This window comes from Malaya genurostris, chromosome 2 (genome assembly GCF_030247185.1).
Source record: "Malaya genurostris strain Urasoe2022 chromosome 2, Malgen_1.1, whole genome shotgun sequence".
In the NCBI taxonomy this organism is placed as follows: Eukaryota; Metazoa; Arthropoda; class Insecta; order Diptera; family Culicidae; genus Malaya; species Malaya genurostris.
The window spans coordinates 277,255,040-277,268,011 of NC_080571.1; the positions used below are offsets into that span (position 1 = coordinate 277,255,040).

Below are 12,972 nucleotides of genomic sequence, written 5' to 3' on the forward strand. Positions count from 1 at the left end.
TTAGATTCGAAAAGTATTCAAAATATTTCCTCTTCACAGTGTATTACAACATTAGGTTCTTGCCAAAAGATCGTTTTTATGTAAAGCTTGAAAGCAAGGTGATGATTCCACCATTTTCGTTTTATATGTTTCGCTTCCAGTAGTTAATGTCTGCCGAAAACAACTAATTAAAATCGATACTACTAGATCAAAAAGTTCCCGGAATTTATTCAGAAAACAAAAATTACAAGATTATTAATCAAAATTGATATTGTCCCCTTCAAAGCACTTCCCATCGACTGCAACATGCTTATGCCAGCGCTTGATCCAATCATCAAAACATTTCTTGTATTCATTTTTCAGTATGACCATCAGAGCCATCTGCTGGTTTTCCATAATCTCATGTCGGGTGCTGAAACGCGTTCCACGGAGCGTTTTCTTGAGTCGACCGAATAGGAAAAAAAATCGCAGAGAGCCAAATCAGATGAATACGGTGGTTGCTGAATTGTATTCGTTTCGTTTTAACCAACTTCTTTTTCGACTGAAAACGACGTGGCCACTCCTGAAACTCTCGTGTCACTGATAAGCGCCTTTTTTCTAGAGTTACACTATTCTAACATTTGAAACGTCACTGCACCATTGAAAGCGTTTTAATAAAAAAAATTAATGCAAACTCGTTGTTGCAAATTCAATTCCATTCGAAAAATTGTACAAAATCGAGGACACACACAATCGTAATTTTTCCATGCAATTTCCGTTTTCAGAGCCCATTGCAGCTTGGTGGTATTTCTCTTACTTAGAAATGTATTTAGTAAAACGATTTATGCTGAAATTTTACAGCAAATATTACTCAAAACTGAAAATACTGAGTGCCTTTAGTACACCCAAGCCTCCGTTTACATAAACTTTTCTAAATTTACCTCCAGTTACGTAAATCTTTTTACGAAATAACATAAAATTTTGTTATGACTTCTTTAAAAAGAGGTTTTCGCCTAAATGAAGAAGCATATGGTCAGACAACATAAGTGTTGTAAATTCTAGGAACAGATTTGATGTGAAAATGTTAGAAAAAATATTGAAGTCATTTCCAATGTTGCACGCATTCTTCGTGTAATTAATTCATTCATCCATCTTCAGTGCGCACTCTGTTATACAACTCACAACCGTCTCGAATAACGTTGAATTATTCACCGGACAAAAGAGCGAAGCGTGCAAATGAATAAGCAATAATCGTGGGGAACCCGAATCTACAAATACATTCTTCGTGTTTGGGATCCATCGTGCATGTTCGTTTTATACATTCGTTCGTTATTCGTTTATTTTCTCCACTTCTCGAATTGGTTCGATTATCGTTATAGCGATGATCATTGGAATTCTTTCTTCGCGAAGCTTTCTGCATCTATTGAATTCATCAAACCTCGGAGCGTAGCAGCAATGGTATGATAAGGTTCAACAGACACACGAAACTATGGTACTAACACATACGAAAACGTCTTAATTTGCTTGCTTCGAAGACAGCACGAACGATCATCGCGACGATTATTACTGCATGAATATTACTTCGTCATTCATTTATAATTCATTCGGGGGTTTGTTTTATGTGAATATCAACTGTAAAGAACAGGTCATCATGCGAGCAGTGAAGCAGCGTCGGCTTCGTACGCACCTGTGAATGTACGGAAAAGTCCGAATATCAGAGCGATTATCAAGCAAAGGCGAAGTAAAGCGAACGATGATCATTGACGTTCAATGTATTTTTGATATTCAAGCAACATCAGTCGTTTCAAAATTCAAGATGGCGACTTCCGGTTCATCGATATTCGTTGCAAACCTTTACAATGTGGGCTATTTCGGAACGGGGTTGATGAGTAGAAAGCTATGTTAGAAAGATAAAATTAAAAGCATGTTTTGAAGTCATTTTTATATATAACATGGCGATTTCCGGTATATCGAAATTCGTTACCAATCTTCACAATGTGGGTTTTTTTCAGAACGGGTTTGATGAGTAGAAGTCAGAAAGCAAAGTTTGAAGTAATTTCAAAAATCAAGATGGTGTCTTCTGGTTTATTTTCGTTACAAATCTTCATGCTGTATTGTACGAAATATCGATGAACCGGAAGTAGCCATCTTAAGTTCTGAAACGAATTCTACCTACGTTTTTCGAACCTACTTATAATTCCCGTACCGAAAATACCCATTTTGCAACGGTTTTGGCGAAATACCGATGCACTGGAAGTCGCCATCTTAGACTTTGAAACAACTTCAACCATCGTTTTCCGACATCTAATTACCAATCCCGTTAAGAAAATACCAATTTTATTACGGTTTTGATAAAAACCAATCAACTTGAAGTCGCTATTTTGAGTTTTGTAACGACTTCAAAAAAAGTTTTCCGACATCTACTCATCCATCTCGTTCCGAAAATATTCGTTTTGTTACGCAGTTGCGTACCTAGGAAAATATGCGCCCGGGGCAAAACATGATTTGCCACCCCCATTAATGGTTTAGTAAGCAAAAAAATAATAGTTTAACTTAACTCCATCCCGGAAGGCGTCCTTGGATTTTATAATTACTTCAACTATCGTTTTCCGATACCTACTCATCAATCTCGTTCCAAAAATACCCATTTTATTACGGTTTTTGATAAATATCCGTGAACTGGAAGTTGTTATCTTGAACTTTGAAACAACTTCAACCATCGTTTTCTGACGTTTACTAATCATTCCGTTCCAAAAAGACCCATTTTGTCATGTTTTTTTGAAAAATACCGATGAACCGGAATTCGGCATCTTGGATTTGAAAACGACTTTAATCTTTATTTTCCGACGCCTACTCATCAATCTTGTTCCGAAAACATCCATTTATTTTTTTTTGTTTCAATTATAGAGGTTTTAACATCTTAAGGTCATTCGCCTCTTCGGACCAGAAAATCTTTCTGGCCCTATGTGCGGGGGTTGGGAATCGAACCCAGATGGGCTGCGTGATAGGCATCTATCCCATCACGCTATACCCGTCCCCAAAGCCAAAGCCTTAGTATTACATTCCTGTAGTGGAATTTGACCTTCTGTTTCAACAGACTTCGCAGCCGATTCAGAGTGTACAGAACCAGTGCATGCACCAGCCTACGATTCTACTGACACTACGAATCCTTCCAGGTCGGGGCTCGAACATACAACTGGTTTGTAAGACCAGCGCCCTATGCATTGAACCGTCAACCCGGGACCGTCAACCCGTCCCCACATCCATTTATTTACTGTTTCCAGGAAATATCGATAAACCGGAAATCTCCATCGCCACGGATTTTGAAACGATTTCAACCATCGTTTGCCGACATCAGCTCATTAATTCTGCTCCGAAAATATCCCTTTTGTTTACGGTTTTGATAAATATCAATGAACCAGAAATCACTATCATGGATTTGAAAGTGACTTAGAACATCCTTCTCCGGCATAAACTAATCATCATTTCCATTATCGATGAAACATTTTCGTAGAAAACTCGTTTCTAAAATTTGAAAAAATGATACATATGTATATTATTTTACAAAACCTAACACCATATAAAATTATTGAATTACAGAATTACTACAAGCATAAAAGGGAAAAATTATCTACTCTTTTAGAAAAAAAATGCTTTTAATTTAACAAAACTCAACTCGACTAAAAGTTATAGATTTCCAGTAATTGTAAATTAAAATTCAGTGTATCTTGAGAACGGTAGCATTTAGGAAACTTTGATTGAAACTTTAATGTTCTTTCACAGAATCGTGACGGAAAACATTTAGAAAAAATATTCTAACAATTTTATAAATAATTTTGTCACATTTAAAAGACTACACCTTTTTTACCTTTTTTTATATATATAAAAAATAGGTATAGAATTCGCTCAAACTTTCGAAAAATTTTCCGAGGCCCGGAGGGCCGAATGTCATATACCAATCGATTCAGCTCGACGAACTGAGCAAATGTCTATGTGTGTGTGTCTGTGTGTATGTGTGTGTATCTGTATGTGTGTTGTCAACTAAGAGGTCGAGATCTCAGAGATGGCTGGACCGATTTTGATCAAACTAGTCGCAAATGAAAGGTCTCCCCGTCACCCAGAACGCTATTGAATGGTTTTGAGATCGGATGTTAACTTTTTGAGTTATTCGAAGTTTTATGTCAAAATTTTCAGTTTTTTTACAGTATCTGTCACAATTGACCTTGAAAACAGAATATGTTTTCAGACTTAGATTCCGCACGATAATACCTATTCATCAAGCCATAGATTGTTAAAATCCGTCCATTTTTTACGGAGATTTCGAAATTTTTGTGTAAACGACTTTTCCCCCTATTCCAGCAGTAGGAGTTTTGAGCGCTGTATGACAAAGCAATGCTTGGGAGCAACGGAAAACACTATTCTGTTACATACAATTGTTTCTAAGTACCAAAAAGACTGTGTACAGCATCCTTTTTCATGACAATTTGCCTCGGACCGATTTTAGCACGGCTCGTTTTTGGCAACATAATCGTTCGAATATGACATATATAAACCAGATGATGGCAGATTTTTTTTTAATTATATTGTTTTAAACTACTTACAGCAATAAATGCTGGAAGAACATTACATCCATATACCATTCGAATCAGTTCGTCGAGATCAGCAAATGCGTGTGTGACAAATAATTTCACTCAATTTTCTCTGAAAATTTCTTTTCTACAAATTCAGATTCATACGAAAATTCGTATGCTCCCAAACAAAGTTCCTGAATTATGTTTGGTTCCGACCTCTGGTTCCGGAACTACAGGATGATATATGAAACGAAATCAAAATTGTGTAACTCATTCTTCTCGTAGATGGCTGAACCGATCTAAGATTCAAATGAAATCTAAGAATCATCTAAGATGCAAATGAAAAGTTTCAAGATTCTTTTAAACATCTTGCTCTTCAGTCAGATCCAACTTCCGGTTTCGGGGATACAGGGTGATTAGTATAAAAATGTCTATTCCACATAAATTAATCAGGTTTATCGGGTTAGCAGATTTGGATAGTCGATAAAAAAAATTAACTTTTTTCAGTTTTAGTGGTATTCAGTTGTCGATTCAGAAGGCACCTAAAAATTTAATTCATGCTATGATTTCTCAAAGATGTCTTCACTGATTTTCAAATATTTTGAAACAAATGTAAACTATACAGCTATTCAGGTGAATTTATCTGACTTCGGCCATACCGATTTTAGAATTCCGGTTCCAGTATAAAATCGTTTCTCAAAGCTCAATCGTTTTCTCAAAAAAGCCTAATCAAATTTCAGAAACAAAAATTCAAATTGGATTAAACTTATATACAAAATTAATTAGTTTTATACATACATACAAAAATTAATGAATTTTATCCAATTAAGCTTCAAAGTTGTACTCAAAACTGTAATTTATTCGTCATATGGCCATACGAATCGGTTTGGGTTATGCTGGTTCCTGAATACCGGCTCTGGAAGTACCTTAAATTACCGTAAACTCTAAAGTGGAACTTACATATCATGGCATGTTTAATCGATTATCACACTTCTAGATTTAAATTCGATTGTATTTGCAGTTTCGACATTACAGAGTAATGAGTGATTACAATCTCAAATTGTCGCTTAAAACGACGGTCATTAAAATAATGTAACGAAAACTTAAACACCGAAGAATATTCATGCAAAAAACACATGCGAATTGATAAAAAAAAAACGTGATTAATCCACCTAGCAGTGAGATGATACCTTTTTTTATCAATACGCATGTGTTTTTGCATGGATATATTGGATATTGCATGGTGTTTTAGTTCTCATGACATTATTTTAATTATCGTCGTTTTAAACGGCAAATTGAAATTTTAATCACTCATTACCCTGTAATGCCGAGACTGCAAAACATATCGAATTTCAATCATAGCGTGCGACAATCGATTGAACATTCCATGAAATGTCGAAGTAAGTTCCACTTTAGAGTTTTTCGTCATTATTTATGGTACTTCCAGAGCCGGTATTCAGGAATTAGCATAGCCCAAAATGATTCGAATGGCCATAAATTATTTCGCCAAACAATTTACATGAAATTTATAAACTCATCATCTGTAATTCCAGAATCGGATAAAATTCACCAATTTTGTATGGGACCTTAAGTCCTGTAATACTTGTTTTTGAAGTTCGATTTGGTCTTTTTTGAGAAAATGATTTAGCTTTGAGAATCGATTCGATACTGGAACCGGAATTCTAAAATCGGTGTAGCCGAAATCAGTTAAATTCACCTGAGGAGTGTGTAGACATCTTTGAGAAATTGTAGTGCGAATTAAAATTTGGGGGTACATTCCGAATCCAAAAACGAATACCGCTCAAACTGAAATAAATTTATTTGGTAATCGACTATCCAAATCTGCAAACCCGATAAACCTGATTAATTTATGTGAAATGGACATTTTTATACTAATCACCCGGCATTTTCTAAACCAGAAGTCGGATCTGACTAAAAAGTAAGAGGTTTTATAGGATTTTAAGACCTCTCATTTGAATCATAGATGATTCTTAGATTTCATTAGAATCTTAGATCGGTTCAGTCATCTACGAGAAAAATTAATTGCATTATTTTAATTTCGTTTCACATATCATCCTGTGGTTCCGCAATCAGAAGTCGGATCCAAACGTAATTCAGGAACCTTGTTTGGGAGTATACGACTTTTCATATGAATCTGAGTTTGTAGAAAACGGTTTAACCATCTCCGAGAAAATTGAGTGAAATTATTTGTCACACACGCATTTGCTGATCTCGACGAACTGAGTCGTATGGTATATGGAAGTCATGTTCTTCCAGCATTTATTGCTGTAAATAGTTTAAATGAATATAATTAGGGAATTACTTCCAACTCGATAATGCTGGTATCATCTGGTTTACATATGCCATATTCGAAAGATTATGTTGCCAAAAATGAACCGTGCTAAAATTGGTCCGAGGCAAATTGTCATACAAAAGGATGCTGTACACAGTATTTTTGGTATGTAGAAACAATTATATGTAACAGTATAAAAAATCGTGTTTCATGTTGCTCCCAAGCCTTGCTTTTTCATACAGCGCTCAAAATTCCTTCTTATGGAATAAGGCTTACACAAAAATATCGATATCTCCGTTAAAAATGGACGGATTTTAACAATCTATGGCTTGTTGGATAGGTATTACCGAGCGAAATCTAAGTCTGGAAACATATTCTGTTTTCAAGGTCAAATGTGACAGATACTGTCAAAAAACTGAAAATTTTGACATAAAACTTCGTATAACTCAAAAAGTAAACATTCGATCTCAAAACCATTCAATAGCGTTCTGGGTGACGGGGAGACCTTTCATTTGCGACTAGTTTGATCAAAATCGGTCCAGCCATCTCTGAGATCTCGACCTCTTAGTTGACAACACACATACAGACACACACACACAGACATTTGCTCAGTTCGTCGAGCTGAATCGATTGGTATATGACATTCGGCCCTCCGGGCCTTGGACAATTTTTCGAAAGTTTGAGCGAATTCTATACCTATTTTTTATATATATAAAAAAAGGTAAAAAGGTATCATCTCACTGCTAGGTGGATTAATCACGTTTTTTTTGTCAAATATTGCTCCATCTTGAGCTATAGTGCAAAAACCTCCATCAGTTTGAAGATAATCCCAAGATTACGAAGTCCTATACAAAACAATAAAAAAAACTTATTCAGTAATCGTGACCCGTAGAGCTCGGTAAGCTCCTTCCCCGAACAAATCATTGGTAACATCCTCAGGCGAGTCCGCGTCGAATCTCGTACATAGAAGTAGGGGAAAGAAATGTCGAATTCGTGCGCGCCAAATTAGCAGCACTGCGCATCAATACAATTTTTTTTATATAATAAAATTTTTATTCTAGCGTAAAAGCTTTACGTGGCCTACATTTTTGTTACTTAAATTTTTTTTACTATAGGATCTCGATGTCACCCTTTTTCTAGGGGGAGATGAGTTTGCATTTTGAAGAACCGTGGTTCGTTCGCTTGTTACTACGAACCGGTTCGATTCAAAAAACTCGTGAACGCTCGTTCATCAATACCATGGTTACATTACAATATCGAAAGAAAATACACATGTTTACAAGTTTCGAGCAGAAAATTTGCTGTTCCGATTGTTCCGAATAGGTAGCGAACATTACTAAAGTTGCAATGACAAACCCTTTAGGCAATTTTACATTTACCTAAATATTGAGGTTCACTCGTTACCTAAAAGTGCGGAGGCGCTCTTTAATTACGTTTGGGTAGGTTTCGACCCAAAATTAGGTAGCGGCTGGTAAGAGTGTACGACGAATATAGCAACTAAATGTTTACTGTTTCGGTTCTACTAATCATTGAACTGAGACTAACGGAGACTAACGGTGAACCGAGTTCATTGAGGGATGCAATTTGAATGGTACATGAACAGTCATAGACCATTTCGTTTTGAGTTTACCTTTGATAAGTTGTCTGCTACAATATACACAAATCATAAAAAATCGAATATACCTTTTATGAAAAAATATCTTTTCAGGTTTTATTTTCAGAACAAAAAAAAAGCAATATTTTTTCACATTTGTATTCACAGTTCCATATAGTTCCAATAGTTACCTAAAGCATTGCCGAGAATACAAAATCAATCTCACAAACCATTTGTGTGTGATACAGCTGTTTGAAAAAAATTGCTAGGCCCTTCTCAAAAATAAGGGTAGAATGAAAATGTCCAACTGATAATGCAAATTGTCCTTTTTGGTCATGAAGAATACTGATCTTCATACGATGTAATTCATAAAGACCTAAAGTGATAAATGACGGAAACTTTCATGTTGACTTAATGACTTAATGTTAGATTGGCATGAATTTTACTGATTTCGACTGTAACTTGCCTTCTGCTAGCAAGTGCGTCTATATGCATTTGAATGCACCTTTTGTCAGCCAAGCAGATGTGTGCCTTTGTGACCCAGTCGGTTAACAACCGTGCTTTGTGATCGAATGAGTTTCGGTTCAAGTCGCGCGGCGGTAATCAGTAATTCTTTTTATTCCAATGAATTTCATGCTACGGAAATTGAGCCACAATATTGAATGTTCATTCGCGTAAATTTGCGTGAACTGCGATGCTCCATTTATGTGCATCTAATAAGATGTAAAATCACATGGTTTTTTCGAAGTGTGAAGTTCGATTTTACTTCATGTGAAAATGCAATTAGTTACTAGTGTTCGAATACACACACTCTTAGAAAAAAATTAAATTTACACTTGACCTGTTGTAATTTCTTCGGTGATGACACAATATAACAACTATTAATATGTAAAAAGGAATTTTGCGTCTGTATTGATGTAAGCTTCAGTTAAATGAACGGTGAAGCTAGTGATAAGACTTATCTTTACATGCTTTGAATTGTGAATGTAAGTGGGTCACGACGCTCCTTCTATGTCCATCTATAAAGATGTAAATTTTTCTAAATAAGCACTCTTAGACAAAATAACACTTAAATTTGAAGTAAATTCAAGCGTACCGTAATTGCTCGGGTACATCTATTAATACGAAATAATTAAGTTTCTGTCTGTGTCGATGAAAATTTAGCCGAATTTGTTGGGAAGTTGTTGAAGTGATGACGAAAATTATTTTTACATGTTTCGAATTGTAAATTTAAGTGATTTACGACGCTCCCGTTATCTTCATCTATAGATACATAAATTTGCATATTTTTTGTGGTGTGCTGCCTACTATGCATTTTCAAATTGAATATAAAAACGTAGAAAAATGAGACCTTAAATTGAAATGTAGAATATTAAAAATATTCCTCAACTTCATTCGGTTGAAAACAGCTATCTGAATTTATGAAACCCAACAAATGAAGCGAGCCCTAGTTTAACTAATTATGATTCCTTCACGCTCTAGGTAAACTCCGAAACTATCACATCATCATACGAGGTTACGACGTCCACAACATGTCCAAGGTCCTGACGAATATGACCGTCGACGGAGACTCTCCGAAGCTGCTGCTGGCCAATCTATCAGCCGGTGTGACCTACTCCGTGAGCATAGCCGCTTCGACCCGGGCCGGTATAGGTCCGTTCAGTGTCCCGTCCATCCTTCGGCTGGATCCCCACACCAAACGACTAGATCAAGGATACACACGGTAAGCAAAAAATAATGTCATTAAATTCCTACCACGGCCATTCAATTGATTTCTCGTTTCCCTGTCACCCGGCAAAAACAAACCCCTAACAGGTACCCAATAAATCATGACTACTCACACGACATCCTGACGCAAACCTGGTTCATTATACTGCTGGGTTCGATCATTGCCATCATCGTGTTCCTGTTCGGGGCGACCGTCATCTTCCGGCGGATACAGTTTATGAAGCACAGCTCGTTGAACAGCATGCACGGTAAGTACCGTTCGGGGAGACTGGTTTGTCGAAACGGCACTTGAATTTCGAAACGTGTCGGGAAAAGTGCTACTTCCACGTCCGCTCTGCCGTTGTACGATCTCCAGCAGTTCCAGTGCCGTGTCAACTTTCGAAATGAAACACAAAAAGTTGCTCATTCTGGCTCTTGCCACGTCGGGGATTTGTTGGCTGGTCCTGCTGCCTCCGACTGTCTTCCGTCCGTCGTTGCGATTCTATGTGTCAACCGGCACTAGGGTAGTCAGAGTCAGGGGCACTGATCGAAAAAGTCTACAAACGATTTAATTCATAATTAGCTGGTGGTTGGTCTGGGAAAAAATGTGATTAAAAAAAGTTTGTTTCGTCTCTGTTTAATTAACTCCCACGTTCAATAATGATTATGAACTACCCTATTCAAAACTCATATGTACTACCACACTCACTAACGAAACGAGTAGGCGAATGCGAGAAAAAAAAAGCTCACAACGAACAGTACGTTAAATTGAATTTCGTTCTGTTTTCGTTCAATTTAAACATTGTTTTCTTTTCTTGTTCCGATAATTGTGTGTTTTTGTGCTTTCGTTGCCAAGCCGCGTCAACCGGGCGTCGTCGTTGTCGTCATTGACATGGCACCCTTGGATCCAGAATTCATCAGACAGCTTACCGCCCATGTCTTGTGTTTGTTCTAAGTTTGTTTACATAGTTGCCGGAAACACTAAATTTTTCCATTCCATTTTGTTTTTCTTGCACCAAATTTGTTACTTTTTTATTGTGTCAGAATTGTACATTTTCAATAGCCGCTAGCATGATTTTGTCTCAATCTAGGAAGAATAATTTTCGTGGTTGGCAAACATTACCCATGAGTGAAGTGACAGCTCGAGTAAATTTATTCATATTCACTCTTTCTGTTTTAATTTCTTTTCTTCAGTCAGGAAGCATAAATTCCTGCTGATCGTCATAAATCTAACCACTCCCAGTGGAAATGGTCGTTGCGAAAAAAAAAACGATCGTGCCAACTGTTGTGACAAGAAAACGGCACTCGGTAAAATCACATTCATGCGAAATAAAAAGCATTTTTTTCTCCATCGAATATAAGCATTAATCCAAGTACCGAGGGGAAAACCGTCGTCCAGTAATGTTACAATTTTTTGTTCAAGTTGTAGAATAAAAAGAAGTGGTTAAAAAGCAGTATTATAATTTCACCAGACGGAAGGCTGTTTCTGTTGCTTTCGTGTCACTGTAAGTCAACAAAATTGACCACATTGCATCGGAACTGACATGTATTTTGTACAGCACTTGTAATATTCTTCCAATGTGATATAAACCGGAGGTGCAGACCAAATGGCTTACTTGCGTTGGTAATCAAAAATTTGTACATAGTTCGGTATGACGACATACACAATCAATGCCAGCTAGTCCGAACGGCGTGACGAAAGCGAGCACGTAGTTTTTAGTTTTACTTTACAGAAACAAAAATTTAATTCTACAGGTGACATGATTCTACAAACGATAAAATTTATAACTACTTAACGTGTCAAATGACGCAATATTCCATTCGTACATATTTTACAGGATCCGAGTCTTTTTTTGCGATTGCCACTGTATGGATTATCAATTATTCATCATGTAGATATGTGCTTCTGTGGCTCAGTCAATTACCTGGTGTGCTTTGTGATCTAATGTTTCTCGGTTCAAGTCGCGCTGTTGCTAACGGTCTTCTGTTTTTGCCTTTCTCTATAGAAAGGTATTAGAATTGCTGGAAAAACCGACTTTCGAACGGAGCCTCGGAGACCCATAGTGTTATATACCATTCGACTCAGTTCGTCGAGATCGGAAAATGTGTGTGTGTGTGTGTGTGTGTGTGTGTGTGTGTGTGTGTGTGTGTGTGTGTGTGTGTGTGTGTGTGTGTGTGTGTGTGTGTGTGTGTGTGTGTGTGTGTGTGTGTGTGTGTGTGTGTGTGTGTGTGTATGTGTGTGTGTGTATGTGTGTGCACTTTTCGAAGATATTTGAACGCGCTCAATTTTCTCAGAGATGGCTGAACCGATTTGAACAAACTTAGGCTCGTTTGAAAGCTACTGTCGGGCCATTGATCAAGTTCGAAGATCAAATGGCTGTGACTTTTGGTTCCGGAGATATGATTGTATAAGTGACGTAACCGACAAAAATCGTGCTATTTGAACGCGCTCAATTTTCTCAGAGATGGCAGAACCGATTTTAACAAACTTGGGCTCGTTTGAAAGCTACTGTCGGGCTATTGATCAAGTTCGAAGATCAAATGGTTGTGAGTTTTGGTTCCGGAGATATGATCGTATAAGTGACGTAACCGACAAAAAGCGTTGTATTTGAACGCGCTCAATTTTCTCAGAGATGGCTGATCCGATTTTAACAAACTTGGGCTCGTTTGAAAGCTACTGTCGGGCTATTGATCAAGTTCGAAGATCAAATGGTTGTGACTTTTGGTTCCAGATATATGATGGTATAAGTGACGTCACCGACAAAACACGTTGATTTTTACCGCTCTTATATATATAAGGGTGCCAAAATTTTGGGATCAACTCTATTTTCGTAAAGTTCTAGTGCTCA

At 37.0% G+C, this 12,972-nt stretch overlaps 1 protein-coding gene across 1 annotated transcript in view; it reads left to right on the top strand.

The window, feature by feature from the left end:
• The window catches only part of LOC131430203 (protein sax-3-like), a 360,057-nt gene that overhangs the window by 302,590 nt on the left and 44,495 nt on the right, over positions 1–12,972 (top strand). The window contains exons 8-9 of the mRNA XM_058594951.1: positions 9,899–10,139; positions 10,232–10,392. Coding sequence (XP_058450934.1) covers positions 9,899–10,139; positions 10,232–10,392 — 402 coding nt within the window. The remainder of the gene's footprint in view (positions 1–9,898; positions 10,140–10,231; positions 10,393–12,972) is intronic.